Raw genomic sequence first — 18,128 nt, forward strand, 5'->3', positions numbered from 1 at the left:
TGGGGGGTGGGAGGGAGGAGAGGGTGGGTGGTGGGTATTGAGGAGGGCATCTTTTGGGATGAGCACTGGGTGTTGTATGGAAACCAATTTGACAATAAATTTCATATATAAATTAAAAAAAAAATAAAAAAAATAAAAAATAAAAAATAAAATAAATAAAATAAAATACGTAACAAACTCCTACAACTCAAAAGCCAACAACTGGATTTTAAAAGGGACAGAAGATTTGAAGAGGTATCTTTCTAAGGATGACATACGAAAGGCCAACAGGGACATGAAAAGGTGCTCAACATCACTATTCATCAGGGACATTCAAATCAAAACCACCATGAGACATGAACTCACATCTGTTATTGTTACTACTTAAAAGACAAGAAATAACAAGTGTTTGAGGATGTGGAGAAAAATAAACACTTTCATGCTATTGAAAATGTAAATTGGTCTATCCACTATGGAAAAAGAAGTATGGAGATATCTAAAAAAAAAATTAAAAATAGAACTACCATATGATCCATCAATTCCACTTCTGGGTTCTTATTAGAAGGAAATGAAATAACTCTGCCAAGATACAGGTACACCCTGTTCATTGCAGCATTCTTTCCAATAGCCAAGACATGGAAACAACCTATATGTCTGTCAAATGATACACAGATAAAGAAAATGTGAAATGTATATACAACTGAATATTGGCTGTAAAAGAGAAGGAAATCTTGCCATTTGCAACAATATGGATGGCCCTTGAGACATTATGCCATGTGAAATAAGCTAGACTGACAAAGAAAAACACTCTATTACCATATTATCTTACCCACATGTGCAATCTAAAAACCAAAAACCAAAACAAAACAAAAAACAAAAAAACAAAACAAATCTGAGCTCAAAGACACAAGGAACAGACCTGTGATTCTGGCGGCAGGAGGTAGGTGAACTGGGTGAAGGTGGTCAAAAGGTATAAAGTTCCAATTATAAGATAAGTAATTCCTAGGGATATAATGTATGGCATATTGACTATAATTAACAATACTCTGTTGGATATGTCAAAGTTACTAAGAGAGTGGATTTTAAATGGTCTCATATGAAAAAATATTTGTAATTGTGGGGTGATGGATATTAACTAAATTTATTATGGAGATCATTTTGCAGTGTATTCATGTGTCAAATCATTATGCTGTACACCTAAAACTATACAATGTTCTATGCCAATTCTATCTCAGTGAAAAAAAAAAATCTGAGCCAATACAGATATATTTTGATCTAGAGTAAGCCACAAATATGGGTTAAAAATTTTTGGCTTGGGGCAGCTGGGTGAGCCAGTTGATGGAGCATCCCACTTCAGCTCAGGTCATAATCTCACAGTTTGTGAGTTTGGGCCCCATATCGGGCTTGCTCCTGTCAGCGCAGAACCCGCTTCAGATCCTCTGTCCCCCTATGCCTCTGCCCCTCCCCTACTCAGGGTCTCTCTCTCTCTCAATAAATAAATGAACACTAGAAAAATTTAAAAATAGAAAATAAAACATTTTGGTGTTCATCCAAACATATCTTACCCAACTGCATTTCTCTACAGTGTGTTTCTCTGTTCAGAATTTACCATGGGTTTATGTTGTTACAGGATGAATTTCAAGACCTAAATAGTGAATATATACATAAGTATGAACACTGCTTGGAGAGGGAGGGAGTTGTCCATTCATTGTCTGTCTTCACTATAAAGGTATTAAAAAGAGCACTTAATAAGCTAAATAGGTTTTGTCTAAAATTTTTTAAAAAGTCCTGATTTGTAGTGTTTGCTGATTTCCCTGGTCTAAACACACTCCCAGCATGGCTGTTTGAAGCTACCAACATGACGTCACTGGATGTGGCAGCTGAGCTTCATACGGTGTTTCCACCACACAGCTAAGACAAACATAAATGACCTCAAGAGCTCAGGTAATAGTATAATGGAGTAAAACACTGAAGAAGTGATGGATTTTGAGTGCTTACTATTAAGTTTTTAAAAACTGAATTGCATGTTTCCATAACCTGTATTTTTAACAATGGGTGGTTTAACAACTGACTCACATAGTTCCAGAAAATTAAAACATCTCCTCTCCTGGACCTGTTTGAGCCGTTGCCGATCTATCTCTTCATAGAGGCAGAGAGCAGATGGGCGGCCAGAGCAGGACAACCAGAAGTCACAGTGGGATAAAATGGAGTGGGATGGAGAGAAAGGCACAGAGTCTAGAACTGTTAGGAAGACACAATCTTCAGACTAAATGTCTTCTAGGATGTGGGGGACACAAGAAACCAAGCATGCCAAAGGTGGTTCCCAGGTTTAGGGTGAGGATGACTGAGTGGATGGTGGGGGTTCCCTTTAGCCAGCCAAGGATTTCGGCAGGAGTGGATGTGAGGAGAAACCTATTACCTCAGTCTGATCTGTCCTTGTGACTTCTACTGGGTGAAAGGACTCAGGGGCAACTGACGCTCACTGACTGGATGAATGAATGCTCAGCTAAGGCCAAGCATGCCCCAAACTGAAAAGTTCTCAATGTGAAGTAAACGAGTTCCTCCTGAGAAGTCAGCCACCAACTGTTAGTTTGGAAAACAAAACAAATTCCAGATAGGGCTAATATCCACAAATGCTAAATGAGCAATCCTTTCAACAATCAGGTCTAAGATAATGTGAAAATCTCTTTGGCTCAATTAGTCTAAGTCTGCACAGTGGGCAAAATCTTGCAATAGTCTGAATGACAGATTATATAAAAATGCAACCTTTAGAATTTCAGTTAAATTTTGGAGGAAAAAAAAATCCCTTCTCCCCAAATCAAACATAATATCTCCTCGTTAAATCCTCGTTGTCTTCAATGTGTCTTTGCCTCTTTACTGCTTATTACCAAACCTATCTTACTTTTCTCAAATCAAAGTGGTTTTCTTCAAGCTAAGGGCTCCCCACTGGAGCTGGGTTGGGCTTCACTACTGAGAGGACATGGACAGCTTCACAGGAGGCCAACTTGATCAGCACCTCAGAATTTTAAGTCCCTTCCCTCTGTTTTTCCTATCCTCCACTCCTAGCTGTCCCCAACGTGGGCTAAATACCTACTGCCATGGCAGAGAGGACGCGATAAGGATCACACAGCGCAAAGGAACCCAGCGCATCACTGCGCAGGGTGGACAGCCCCAGGCCTGTGGTCCTGCTGAACACACAGGGCCAAGTTGCTCCGAAAGGGTGAAGGCACTTGTGTCTTCTTGCTCCCCCACCAGGCTCAGTGTGGGTCCGCGTTGGCCAGAAAGTGCCTGATTCACCCTGTCCCTGGTGAGCACAGTGATGCCCTCTCAGCTTCAGACCCCAGGGGTGCTTTCTGAAGCCTGTCATGATGGGCTACGGCAGCCAGAACCAATGCCTGCCATGAAGCTGTGTCTCTCCTCTCCTCTGACTCAAGACTTTTCCCACACATGTAATCCCATCTCTCCATTCTCAGGGTCCCTGCCCCACTCGTGCTCCCTCTCCCTGCCATGACCTCCCACTTGTCTGCACCCTCCGACACTTAGCAGGTACTCCACTTATGAGTGCTGAGGGTTCGGCAGTTCAAATGTAGTTCTCAGGGGGGAAAAATGTGGTTTTGCAACATTGGGGACTTTTTAAAAAATAGCTTCATGTAAAAATGTGCTAAAGCTAAATGGAAAAATGGTGTTTACTTAGTGGCTTTATCAAATACATTAACAATTATTTGGAGCACCTACTGTGAGTCAAGTACATGTGTATAAATTCAACATCATGCTAATATACTGATTACATAAAAAAACATTTCTAAATGTGAGTAGCCACTTCCCGGGATGAATGAGGCCATGTTTTCAATCGCAGTTCCCTTTTTCTCCAACTGTCTTGGGAGAACATGGAAAATACATTAGAGCATGTGTGACATATTAGCTACATACAGACCAATACTCAACACATAATACTAATTTTGGACTAGATAAAAGCTTCATCTTTAATCTCCTATGCCTTTCAAAGGTTATTGTGTTAGGGAGTAAACATTAGTTTTCATAAGAACTTCCCTATGTCTCCTGGGCACACACAGTGGGGTCCCTGTCCCCAGGTGAGAACTGATCCAAAGCAGGATAAGATTAAGAGTCCAATGGGCAATGCAGAAGAGAAGCAAAACCATCTCCTCATGGCAGGTGCAGGCGAGGCTGCAGGCTGGCAGGTTCTGGAAGTTTTCTTAGAGGGAGGAGAAGCTGGGTAGAGTTCTAAAGAACAAGGAAGCTGCAAACAGTCCATGCCATTAAAAACATGAGACAGACCTCAAATCCTGGGCATTTAGGACAAATTCAAACATATTTATCACTAGCAACGAGCAGAAAGCAGCCTGTAATTCTGTCTCTGCTTGTTGCCTGCACCAGACATTTCTCTGTTTTACAGAGAGTGCCTGGGCTACAGGACTGTTTTAGTATTGAGGAGCCTATTCTGCCACACCCTAGAGGAGAAGTCCAAAAATCATGGAAAGGCTTATTATTAGCCCAGCCACCTGCCAGGAAGGAAAGGACCAGAGGGAACAGAAGTTGGCAAATGTGGGGAGAGTAGAGGCCTAAGAACAGAGAAGGGCAAGGACAGACCTAAGAGAAAGCCAGTCTGGGGCTGCGGAATGGGGATGGGCCTTGTGGCAGGGGGTGGAAGGCTGTCACAGGACAAGGCACCTGGGGTTCCTGCTGTCTACTGGAGAGCTCTAAGAATAATAGCTTTTTGCTACAGTTTAAGAACTAATGAAAGGTGCTCCCACAATTCCCCCAAACAAAAGTGTTCCCTAAAGGCCTGCTTAAGTGCCCAGCAGATCATCTTCCCATAACAGGGGGAGCATTGCCAGGGGCCTGGAGAATGGGTCTTAGCCTCATCTCTTGGGAGGCCATCTGCGGCCGGTTCACTGGCTGAAACCAGACGGTGTGCTCAGCTTGTCAGCCCCTGTCACCTGTGAATGGGAAGGGGGATTCAGGGTAAGATTTGACAGGGGAGGGAATGGTGAAACCAGCTGCCTGACAGAAATACAGTGTGAGCCACAAACGCGAACTACACGTGTCATTTTAAATTTTCTGGCAGTCACATGAAAAAGTAAAAACAGGCAAAACTAATTTTAATGATATTTTAGGTACGATATGTGCAAGTATCATTTCCACATGTCATCAGTATAAGACTAAGATACTTTTAATGAGATCATTTACATTCTTTTTCATACTGTCTCTGAAATTTAGCACGTGGCTTACACTTGGAGTGGATCTCTAGCCACATTTCAAGACTGGACATGCAGCTCTAGGGGTCCCCTGCAAGGCAAGGTCCTGAGCAGCATGGGTCAGGGTCCCCATATTCAGGAGAGGAGGGCTGGATGGCCGCCACAAGCGAAAAAAATCTTTTCCGACTAGATTTAACCCAGAACAGACCCCACTGATGAACCAGTGATCCAACTTTATGGTATCAGAGCCTGACAGCCATTCATCCTGTCCAATAGCTCTTCAACCTCAGAGTCCCATCAGAATCATCTGGAAGCCTTGTTAAAACAGATTGCCTAGGCCCACCCTTGGAGTTTCGATTCTGTTGGTCTGACTTTGCAATTATAACAAATTCCTGGGCTGCTGCTGACCTAGCCTAACCTCTGGCCAGTGAGCGACCTCCCCAGACAGCTTTTCCTACTGAGTGCTCAATATACTATTTGATTACCTCCCTTAGTGATGAACTCACTAGCCACAAACTACCTAGGAGCTTGGCCCATTCTGTTAATTCTTTCTTATGTTGAGCTTAATCTGATTCCTTAAAATTTTCCACTGTTTTTGCCTTCAGGGCCTAGTCCCTCCATCCCCACACAAAGCCTTCCCAAAAGGGAAGACCTGTTCTTTCACCCTTCTTACTCCCTGCCACTCTATACCCTCTGTATCTTGTCTTAGGCACTTTTGACAGGTTTAGTCATATGCATTATAATTGTAGTGAAGTTCTATTTTTTTCCCTAATTTTTACAATTTCAAGATTAAATAGCATGCTATGCAACAAAATAGGAATGAACCCCAAAAAGTTCATCTCAAAGCGAGAATCCATCACTGCAAACTTGGACAATTCAGCCCTTCTTTCTGCCCCTATTATTCTCAAACAAGTTACACAGATAAAAGTGCTTTTAAAGCAGTGACCCCAAATGTCTGTCCCCAGAGTGATGTTAGGATGTTACAATGCTTATATCAGTCTGCAGTGGAAGAAACAAGTGTTTTTATTAAGCAAAACTTATTCAAGTTAAATAGCTATTCTTCATTCAGAGATTATGTCCTTCTCTTCTTTTTCACTGTTGAAACAACTTTTCTTCCCTAAAACGAGGATGTGGAGGTGGTCACTAGAATTCCAGTATTCCTTCCCTCCCCTCCCTCACTACCACCAGGTCTGGAAAGTCCTGTGCAAAATGCAGGTTAGACTGCTCTCATTCTGTTCTCCTTCAGCCTTTGTCTCAGAACCTTGATAAGCCAGAGATCAGCATGCCACCTCAGAGCCTGATCAGGACCTTCCCCTGCTACAACCTAGTGGAACAGGGAATATTTTCTGGAGCTGTTCATTGGGTGTCTGTGCTCCCTAACTTCACACACACACACACACACACACACACACACACACACACACACAAAACGACCTTCCTCTTAATGGACAGGCAACCTCTGCACCTCTCCTGGGATTCTCCATGACACGTGAGTCATCCATCCACAAGAAGAGGGACCAGATGATCCGAGCCAAAGGACACAAGACCGCCAGCGGCACCACCACCCTCTTGCCCCCTGGCTTCCCATACTCTCTGCCAGGGCTCCATGCCTGCAGCATGTTGGCTTCTGGGAGCGCTGGGCTCTCCATATTCTCATGGCCAAGGCTTGGAGGAAAAAGCAAGAATGGGGGACGCACTAAGGGTGGGCACTATAGGGATGCCAGTGGTGAGGCCCCTCTGCTTTGATGATGCCAGCTTAGGAAAAGCTGGTGTGAAGCTGGGATCCTAGAACTCTCCTTTCCCAGCATGAGCTTGACAGCTGGAGCATGGTGGCAGGTCCCCGAAATTCCACTTTGACTCATGCATTTGGATTTGGATTTAGACCTCGTGAAAAGGCAAAAGCATTAAGGAAACAGGTCCTCACGTCTTACTGCTACACAGAGGTTGAGACGGGCTCTGCCCCAGGGTGCAGGGTTGACAGGAGGAGGCCATTTCTGGGATCCCAGGAAGAGTGTACCTGGCCTAGGAAGGCGGGTAGTTCGAAAAAGAAAATTACCTTCTGGAAATGTGGTCAGCAAACTTTCTCTGTGAAGGGCCAGAGAGTAAATATTTTAGGCTTTGTAGGCCACTAGGTGTCTGTTGTAACTTCTCAGCTGCTGTAGCGTGAAAGCAGCCACTACGTAACACAGAATGTGGCTGTATTTCCACATAACTTTACGTGTACGACAGACCACATGTGGCCTGTGGGGTGTAGTTTGTTGCCCCTTGTCCTAGACGACACCTAAAAATACTCTAGCCAGTCTCCTTTGGTCCTACGTTCTCTGTTTCTCCTGCTCTCAGTTCACACCTCCCCTGCACGGCACTCTAGAAATGCATCCTGTTTATCAGTCTGTAACCCCCACAGCTTCTGGGGCAGAGACTGTCCCTGGCACCAGTACAGGTGTTTAGTACATATTTGGGGAGCAAGGGTGTGTGGTGGAAGGGGAGACGGTATTTACCGCAGACAAACCTCACTGACCACTTCCAGCCCCTTGGCAAGAAGCTACAGGGCTCACACAGGAAAAGGGATTTTTGCTGACGACAAGCACTACCAGGAGATAGCATCCTGGCTTACAATTTCATTCCTTGTTAAGATGCAAACCCATGGGCGGATCTTGACGTCAAGGCTAACATCCCAGAAATCAGCACAGCCAGAACCGCCTTCAGACAGGCTGCTCCCACCTCTGGGGAGCCCTTCCCGTCACAGACTCATCACCATTCACTCCAGCCTCCTCCGATGAGGAGGAAAAACACTGTGGCCAGCCAGAGACATAAAAATTCTTTGTTATTGGAAAATCTAAGTGTCTCTCCAGGCCTGTGCAGCACCATTAGGTGACGTCAATGGCTCAGGGTATCTGAGCTCTGCGTTTCCACTCTTCTCAGAACAGCAGCTAATTCACGGCAATAAAGATGTTTCTATTTACAGCATCAGAAAAGAGGTGGCCCTCTTTTCTGTATTCTGCACCCCTAAGTCCTGTACTAAGGGCTTGCCTGCTCTCCCTGGGAAGCAGGAAGGATTTGTAGGTGGCAGGAAGCCAGGACCTAGACATTCAATTTCATTCAAGCTAACCATCGGCCAAAGGGCCCACCGTGCGTCAGGCAGCATGTGCCCCCAAGGACAAGCACAGCCTGGTGACCGCACTGGAGAGGAGAGGGCATTGAGGCACACAAACAGCCATGATGATGGTGGGGGGTGACAGATGGGTAGAATGTGGGCACACGTGGTTGTGGGAACACTGGTGACAAGGAGGCTGGGGGTCCGACTGAGAAAGAAAGGAGGAAGATCAAGCATCGGCTGGTGGGGGAAGGCTGTGCTTGATACCGGCCACAAAATGTACTTGGCTCATCTCTGGCATGAACACGAATTAGCACAGGTGGGCCTACACCGTGCATAGCAGCTTCACAGCCCATGACAGGTTGGCTTGCACTGTGTGGGTTCAGTGGTTCTCTTTCAAGAGCCACCAGGATGTCTCCCCGCCTGTCACCTCTCACCCAGATCTCTTTCTTTCTCTTGGAATGTGTAAACTTTGCTGACAGAATCTACTTTTCTATGAAAGTCAATTCCCTTCCTTTCCCAGATGTCTCAGTAGTAAATGAAAACTTCCTGATTCTAGGTGAAATTCACCATGCTGAAGAAGGCATTTTATGATGAATTAAATACTATGAAAATGTAGGATTCCCTTCACTAGTCCAGAATATTTTGCTAGAATAGCCAAATCACTCTTGAGAAAGAACAAAGCTGGAGGCACCATGCTCCCTGATTTCAAACTACATTACAAAGCTGTAGTGATCAAAAGAGTATGGTGTTGCATAAAAAAAAGAAACATACATCAGTGGGACAGAAGAGAGAGCCCAGAAATAAACTCACATATATATGGTCAACTAATTTATCACAAGTCAACAATATACAGCGGGGAAAAGACAGTCTGTTCAATAAATGGTACTAGGAAAACTGGACAGCCACATACCAAAGAATAACACTGGACCACTATCTTAGACCATACAGAAAAATCAACTCAAAATGGAAGAAATATTTGAACACAATATCTGAAACCATAAATCCCTTAGAAGAAAACATAGGGACTAAGCTCCTTGACACTGGTGTTGGTTATGATTTTTTGGATACAACAGCAAAAACAAATGCAACAAAAGAAAAAATAAATAACTGACGCTACCATCATCGCACTAAAAACCTTCTGCATAACAAAGGAAACCATCAACAAAATAAAAAGGCAACCTGCCAACTGGGAGAAAATACTTGCAAATCAGGGATTAGTACCCTTATCTATATATATAATATATATATAATATATAAAGAACTCCTACAAATCAAAAGCCAAAAAAAAATTTTTGATTTAAACACTGGCAGACACTTTTTCAAAGAAGACATAAAAATGGCCAACAGGTACATGCAAAAGCGCTCAACATCACCAATCATCAGGAAAATGCAAATCAAAACCACATTGAGATATCAAGTCACATCTTTTGAAGCGGCTAGTATCAAAAAGATATGAAAAGTCAAGTGTTGGTGAAGATGTGAAGAAAAGGGCACAGGGGCTATGTAAAAACACTTTGGAGGTTCCTCAAAAAATGAAAAACGTTACTACGATATGGTCTGGCAATTTACCCCCGGACATTTATCCAAAGGAAACAAAAACACTAACTCAAAGAGATATATGCACCCCCATGTTCACCGCAGCATGGTTTCCATTAGTCAAGACACAGAAACAACCTAAGCATCCAGTAATGGATGAATGGAGAAAGAAAATGTGGTCTCTCTCTCCCTCTCTGTCTCTAATACACACACACACACACACACACACACACACACACACACACACACACGATTATTCAGCCATCAGAAAAGAAGGAAATCTTGCTATTTGCAGTAATATGGATGGACCTAGATTATCTCCTAGATATCTTAAGTGAATTAAGTCAGACGGAGAAAGACAAATACCATGATATCACTTACATGCAGAATGGAAAACAAAAAACTGAATGTATAGATACAGAGAACAGGTTGGCTGCCAGAGGCGGGGTGCGGGGATGGCGAAATGGGTTAAGGGGTCAAAGGTACAAACTTCCACTTATTAAGTAAGTTATGGGGATATAATGTACAGCATGGTGACCACTGTTAACAATACTGTAATGTAAATTTGAAAGCTGCTAAGAGAATAGGTCTCAAACGAAGACTTCATCACAAAAAATGTTTTGGAATTATGTGTGGTAATGCATGTTGACTTATGGTGGTGATCGTTTTGCAATATATACATGTATCAAATCATTGTTAAACAAAAATCAGGCATGAAGACACGAATACCTTCAATGGACTGAGATACCAGCTGAAAGCCCACCACAGGCTCACGGCACCCAGGTTGGACTTCCCTCCAGGAGCTGCCTATTCATGGGAGACGAGCCTGGGCATCAGCAAGTCCTATCACCCCAAAGTTTCTCTCCTTGTCTGGCCAGCCTCCACTATCTGATCCCAAACTTTCCAAGTCTCCAACATGCTCCTCTAAAATGGGTCATGCCCCAAAGACCTTCATATCCTTTCAAGACATTATCCCTTCTTTTAAAATCTCCATCTATGTCAAAGGCCACATTTTGTGTTTTCAAAAATAGATCACTAGTAATTACGTATGTTCAGGGCTTTTTAACCAATAAACCTTAAAGGATGAATGAAAATACACATAACCCAATAATAAAAGTATAAGAAAGAAAATTTACCAACATCAGCATTGTTCTCTACGACAAAACTACCTTTATGAGTTCTTAAATATAGCAACTTATTAAAATTCTGTTATTCCAGAAGACAAGATTCTAACGTATTGTTCTGCATGGTATAATGGTAAAAATAAACAGTACTAATAGTACTAATTTTTACTAACTTGGAATGATTGTTTCTGATAGGAACTGGTGGGAGTGAAATGCTCAAATACATACATGCTTTTCATTCATTTAAGAAATTATGATAGACAAAGAGGACTTTTTTAATTGGAAGAAGAATTTTATGCTCTCATGAAATACATTAGTCTTTAGTTGCACAGCCACAGGCTAAATCATAACTGCTGTATATTACTAACAAAGCAACATAAGCCTGCAGGGAATTTTTTTTTTCTACTATTTGTCTGTCAAAGGAGCCTAATTTTGTCATACACCTCCTAAATTGGCAAGTACAGTAAGATATGGATAAAGACAAGCAGAGAACAGTGGTGAGAATGTAACATGTGGTCAAGCTGACAAAGCAAAAGGAAGGAAACTGAATACCATACCTGCTTATTATTGTCAGTGGTACAACACAGCTTCTTGAGGGAGACAAAATGCCTAATTTTCCTAATAACATAAATTATCAGTTATTAGTGAGTCAGATAGGAGATGATTCAACAAATCAGCAAATGAAAACATCAACAGAATTTCTTAAAGCAAAACCCCAGGGTCCATTCTAGGGCACATTTAAATTTCAAACAAAACCTAGTCTACGGAAAACACATTTTTCATACACAGCCCACACATGCCTCCAGAAACTGGGCTTCCCTTTTAATCACAGTTGGCTCAGACACACTTTCCTAATGGATATTTCATTTTGCAACTGACTCCTGAAGCTTGTCTCCCAGATATCTCCAGCGATAGGATGAAACGCTCCTCGAGAAGAAGTTGGTTTTAGTTCCACTGACATGAATAATTTTACAGCTTATATAAAAAGCAAAAGACTCATTTGGACAATGACCAAATTACATGGCTGCTGTTTTCATATTAATGTTCCATATTCTTTCACAGCGTGGTCATCACAATGATGGCATTTTTCAGGCAGAGAAAAATCCTCTTATTTCAAGGTTATGGACAGAATCCCAAAACGGCCTACAGTCTTGCTCATTACCACAAGGGAGACCAGAAAAGGCCATACAGCTCCCTGCACAAAAATCAGCTCAAGGTAGATTTGGTACCGAGAGGGGAGCCAGGAATTCTAGAGGGCTATGTGAGATTTTATAGGAACAGGAATGAGTCTCCTGTTTCGCTCTCTTTGATTCAGTTTTCTCTGGAGGACTGAAGAGAGTATAGAAAATACTGGTTATTCTGTAATAAGCCTCAGTAAACAGGAAGAGATAAAATTTCCCTACTTTTAATAAGAATTTCCTTTGATAGTGCACTGTCTACAAGTGAGGGAAAAATAACACTGCGTCTAGACAAAAGAACTTCCCACTTATCTGTAAAATCAGGGAGATAAGAAAAATTCATTCTGACAGAAATTACCAAGCAAAAGTGTCTCCTCTTGCCTTGGTCACCTAAGAATTCTGGTCACACACACAGAGCGAATCTTAGCTTAAGTTTTCTGAGAAGAAGGTAGCAACGTGACAGCCATCATGGCCTCTGAGCACAGACTGTTAGTGGAAATGGCCATGCCAAGGCCACCAGCTCAAGGGGCAGGGGGTGGCAGGGGAGGCCTCTCTCTGTGCTCAAAACCCTTGTCAGGCCTGCCAATGCCCCAGAGGGAAGCCAAATGTCAGGAAATACGAGATGACGGTCTCTGAAATGAGGGGTAACAATTTCAAAACTTACCAAACAAGTACAATTGGAGAGGAAACAACCTAAGACATTTAGCTGACTTTACAGAATGTTTTGTTTTCTAACCACCCAACAATTTGGAAGGTACTCAGGTAGTCTTACGAGTCACAGGCAGGACTCACCACTTCTGGTTACTGGCATGACAACTGCTACCTCTTCTTTTTCCAAAACATCACGTGACAGCATGGGTCCCTTGTAAACCATGCTATGAAGCTAGTGTTGACCTACAAGGTGGTTTACTAGAGGCTCCTCAGTGGCGTACTTGTTTAGGGATCCTGTTTGGCTTTGTAAACCCTCTCACAAAATTTAACTGAGAGAAGGAAAAGAAATTATGTATTGACCTTCTCTGATAATCTGACATTAAATGGAATCTTATCACCTGATTCTGGCCAAACACACCTTTATCTATGTAACCATGACCTCCAGGACTCTCTTCACCTTGTGGAACAAGCCGCGAGCCAGCCTGAAGAGAACCACTACAGAGCTGGTGCCTCAAGGAGAGAAAGGTGGCTCCCAGCGCAGGGCTGAAGCCAGCGAGCCTTGTTGTTTTGTTGTTGCTGTTATGACAGGGGAAAGCCTAAAAACAGCTCCTTCAGAGGGTAGTGAGGATAATGGAACCACAGATGATAAGGCGGAGGTGGGCAGCTGGGGAGATGCTTTGTAAAGCCCATAAGCAAGAGAAGAGAGGGAAAGGGAAAGCCACGTCTGGAGGCTGTTGCCAGCCACATGGGTCTGTCCACAGTATATGCTATGTACAGCCCAACCCCACCGTATGAGTGGGTCTAGTGCTTACAGTGGTATTTCCATATGCAAACCCAATGCCCACATGAGCCCTTCAATTAAAAGAGTTCAAGAGTTCGCTCTCACCCTCCTTGGCCAATCACTGGGGTAATCTTCACGTGCTGCTGGATGCTGTCCCCGGATTTCCGTCTGGCATAGTAAACCCCCTGCCACTCCTACATGGACAAAGAGAGCTCTTAAAATCCTTCCATTGAGGCTAATGGCTGCTTCTTCAGAGGATCTCATCAAGTTGAGCAATAAAGTTCCCACATGCTTTCATTACATTCCATAAAACATTGCTTTATCATTGTACCTATTGTAACACTTACCACCTAAGGCTCGTGGTCACCCTGCACTAAGACCCCAAGATCAACATGTCCACCTCCAAGATGGCCCCTCAGGGTCCTAGGACAGTTGATGAGTGGGTAGAGCTCCGCTCTCAGTCCTATGGGTCTAAGTGGCACCAGGTCAAGGTGCCATTCTGATGGGGTCTTCCTTCAAATCTTCACAGCAGCCTGTAAGCTTGATACTATCATCCTTAGTTTTCAGATGGGTAAACCAAGGCTCAGAGATTCTAACTAACCTGCCCACATACACAAAGTGGAAAATGTGGTTCTAAGTTCTTGTCTCTTAATTTATCTTGAAACCTGTCTTCCTACTTTCTACGGGGCATCCTACCAAGACTTCTCTGGGACTCGTCTGGCTCCTGGCAGTTTCTATGAAGTTAAGGAGAGTGTGAGCATTCTTACTGTCTCTGGACCCCAGGGAATTAGCTCATCAAGGGCCTGGTGGTCCCTCTACCATGTCTGAGAGGAAGGAGATAAACAAGAACCCAATTTTCTCTTCAGCCTGTTTCTGCCCCCTCCCTCACACGAGACGGCTAACTGGTGTGCCTCTTGGGCCACCATGCGTGTGGCAGTACCACCCTGGCAAAATTTTCTAGAGTACTTGATAATGTCCTGATTCCTTTTCAGTCTCACTGCCCCTATTTTTTAAAAATTAACGTTGGCTGTCATATACAACCCAAACGTATTTTATTCCTATAAACAGTCCCCAATTAAAAGAACACAGTGCTCATTTCACTATTTCACATCAGAGAAAGCAAGATGAAAGACATAACTATGTGAAAACATTCTGAATGCTTAAAAGAAAATGCACAGGGAGTTCCAGCTGCCGGAGCCATACTCCACTTCCGGAAGAGAGGGCTTCAGGGAAGCTTCCTGCCACACTGACAGCCCTCTCTTTGGCTGCTGGACAAACTGACATGACAGGGAGAAGTGAGTGGCATGTCTCTACTCAACTATGATCAGGAAAGAGAACAGAAAAAGGGAAAAGTGACCAAGAACAGGGCCCACATGGAAATACGGATACATGTACTTCCAGTCCCCCAAACAATGGACACACTAAAAACACACAACAGCCCTGTGGGCAGAACTCTGCTCAGAGGCAGCAACGATACTGCAGCAAAGAGAGCGAGGACAGATTCATGGAAAGGATAAACTCTCCTTACACAAAGTCATCAGGTTCTACATCATCGTAAGTGCTTGATTCACTTGTATCCAAAATTAACCTCCAACTTGACTCATTTTGCCAACATAAGAGATCTTTCACTTAATTATCATGTCATCAAAGGAGCCAATCTTAAAGACGTGACATAAAACTCAAACAAAAATGCATTGGGGAGGGGTCTGCAAATCTGTCTGTTGCACCCACCTTGCCCTTCTTGATGCACGTGTTGATGGTGTCAAGAAGGTCTGCCCGGTTCTTATCACTTTTGGGCAGCTCGGCGAGCTCTTTCCCCAGGAGCTCGCCTTTGTGGTAGCCCATCATCCTTTCAAAGGCTGGGTTGACGTACTGTGAACAGGAGGTGGTTAAAGGTCAGTGTGGGTATGCTGTGTGCCCTCAGGAGTGCTTGCTGGGACACAGAGGAACAGGTTGGAATATCAAGTAAGAAGTTCCCTGGATGAGCACTCTCTGACGTGGGTGCCGACTGGTCTCTGTCACTTCAGTAAGCCCCCTGGAGTCGCTGCCTCACTCCTGAGCAGCAATGTATTCATTCACCACCCTAGTTCTCTCTGGGGCATTGGAAGAAATTCCTTAGCAGACAAAGAGCAAGAAGTCCTCATCTAGCAGAGCCAGCCTCTTGTGGGCCTTATTCATCCCCAATCGGCCAAGAAGAAAACAGTCAAAAAATAAAAATGAGTTAGAATAAAAATGAATTGGTTGAACAGGTTGTGGCTTCTATTAGTCACATCTCTACAAGGCAGAGATTTGCTCTCTCATGCCTCCTTTCTAACTGCCACTGCCTACTAACCAATGCTATGGCTTGGGGCCACTTCCCATCTCACCTGAACCATAAATCTAGTTCAACAGGTTGTGCAGGAGGCAGCCCTTTCAGTACTGGGCACATGTGGGTGTGAGAAGAGGCCACCTTGGCACATCTGGAGGCCAGCAGACTCAGAGGCTTCTTTCTAAAATTCTGCCCAGGGCCCTGGAATTCAGAGCTATTTCCTTGCCTGACTCCCAGGTCCCATCTCCACCCTCCAACTCTTCTCCAAGAACAATCTACTAGATGAGAAGCTGAATAAGGGAGACAAGAAAGACAAAGAACACGGGGCAAATGTGACCGTACAGCCTCTAGGTCATGGATTTCTTTGGGCATCACGTACATCCATCTGCTGCTTCAGAAACATGCTTGCAAACTATAATCATAATCACTCTTGCACTCCACTATGACAATAGTAGTAAGTAGCCTGGTGATGCAGGGACACTTGGGGAGCTGTTCCCCTGCGAACAAACCTCCTACTAACACAATTAAACTTGGGAGCTGGAGAGGTTTGGAGGGTGCTCTGGAGCCTGAGCACGAGGACTTATGAGGCTGACAGAAGAGTTGGGGTGGTGACACTACCTTCAGCGATCTCCTATCACCACCCTCCTGGGGCCAGGCAGCAGGCTACTGCTCACCAGGTGGGCCTACACCTGCGGGCTGAGCTCCCTGTACTTCCTCCTCATCTGTGGGCCTCTGCCTACGTGTTCTCTCCCCTCACAACACCCCTCCCCAACTCCATGCCCTGCCAAGTTGGATTTGTCCCTCCTCCCATCTCCTCCCCTCCTCTAGCAAGCTACCCTTGACCCCATGCCCATTCTGAGCTGGAGCCACTTCTATAGGCTCCCACTCTCTCCTGTGCAGGCTTCCAGTGACTTGTCGCACTCAATCCAAGTTTTTATTTATCTCTCTCCCCCACTAGACATAAAAATCCTCCAGAAAAAGCCTACTTTGGATTTATCTCTGGATACTCAGGACTGTTTAGTAAATATGTGATATATGTATTATTTTCCTTGTTGGCCAAATCCTCATACATTTCCATGTGTGTTTATTCTACCTTCACTATTCAGTTGCAGATATGGGTACAAGTCATGGCCCTCTGTTCATGCTAGGGTTCCTGTAACCTCAGAATGCAGCAGGCACTCAAACATAGACTCTGGAGCCAAGGCACTCAAGTTCAAATCCTGGTTCTGCCACTAACTAGCTCCATGACTGTGGGCAAGTTACTTGACCCCTCTGGTCCTCAGTCTCTTCATCTGTAAAATGGCTACAGTAGTAGTTCCTGGCTCATAAAGTTGTTTTAAGAAATAAATGAGAAAGTGTAAAATGCTTAGTGCTGTGCCTGGTATATGGTAAGCTTTGTGTAAATGTTTTAAAGCAAAGAGTTGAGATGGATGGATCGATGGATGGGTATATATTATTCCTAAATTTAAGGGCCATCAACTAACCTCTGAACATGCATAGTCACACAGAGGCATAAACCCCTCAGTGGCCGTGCCTTGAGAAGGACTCTGGTAATGAGTAAGAATATATGTGAAATACCCTGTCCATGAGGGCTCCTCTTGAAATCCCTAACACAAATGTCACTTTATTTCTCTTTTCCCTATCACATCCTGTATTCAACTTCTTTCCCCTTGTTTTTGAGTTTTATATTCAGATTGCCAGTAGGTTTTTTCAAGGGGAAGCCTGTTTCCTCCTGGTCACAGTAAAGGTGGGCAGGGGGCGACTCCACCACGTCACCCCCTCCCCACCAGAGATACAGGGTCTCTAACCACCAGATGCTCACCATAGAATGAAGGACTCTGCTCCCTGTTCAAGGAGTCATCAGACGACAACTGGGGAAGGCAACTGGAGAGCAGGGAGCCCCTTCTCCTCACTACAGAAATCACAATCTGGCTGCCCACTGTCAGAGGGGGGTGCAAAGCAGATGCGTTTCATGTTTGGAATGGATTGTTCAAGTCTGGACAGAAGTGAGGGGGATGTGAGATTTGCACTTGGTCGGTAGCAAACATGTCTGGTTTCTCTGCAGTACAGGATGCACACCTGTGTGTGCATAGGTGGGCACTAACAGCAACCAGAGGAAGCTTTCAGACCCACGGCAAGGAACAGCCACAAAAACAGATTCTGGAAATACAGCCAAACACGGAACCAAGAGGGAAGGCTTTATAATCAGAAAGACGGCTACAGATTTTGGTTCCAATGCTTATTACTGGGGTTTTCCT

At 44.0% G+C, this 18,128-nt stretch overlaps 1 protein-coding gene across 6 annotated transcripts in view; it reads right to left on the reverse strand.

The window, feature by feature from the left end:
* Positions 1-18,128, reverse strand: part of PDE8B (phosphodiesterase 8B) — a 270,623-nt gene that overhangs the window by 84,457 nt on the left and 168,038 nt on the right. For all 6 annotated transcript variants that reach the window (XM_040450213.1, XM_040450253.1, XM_040450228.1 and 3 more), the window contains exons 8-10: positions 15,294-15,434; positions 13,668-13,756; positions 11,510-11,570 (exon numbers count right to left, since the gene is read on the reverse strand). In XM_040450213.1, the coding sequence (XP_040306147.1) occupies positions 11,510-11,570; positions 13,668-13,756; positions 15,294-15,434 (291 nt within the window). The remainder of the gene's footprint in view (positions 1-11,509; positions 11,571-13,667; positions 13,757-15,293; positions 15,435-18,128) is intronic.

Source organism: Herpailurus yagouaroundi, unplaced genomic scaffold (assembly GCF_014898765.1).
Source record: "Herpailurus yagouaroundi ecotype Mexico unplaced genomic scaffold, PumYag 29, whole genome shotgun sequence".
NCBI classification, from domain to species: domain Eukaryota; kingdom Metazoa; phylum Chordata; class Mammalia; order Carnivora; family Felidae; genus Herpailurus; species Herpailurus yagouaroundi.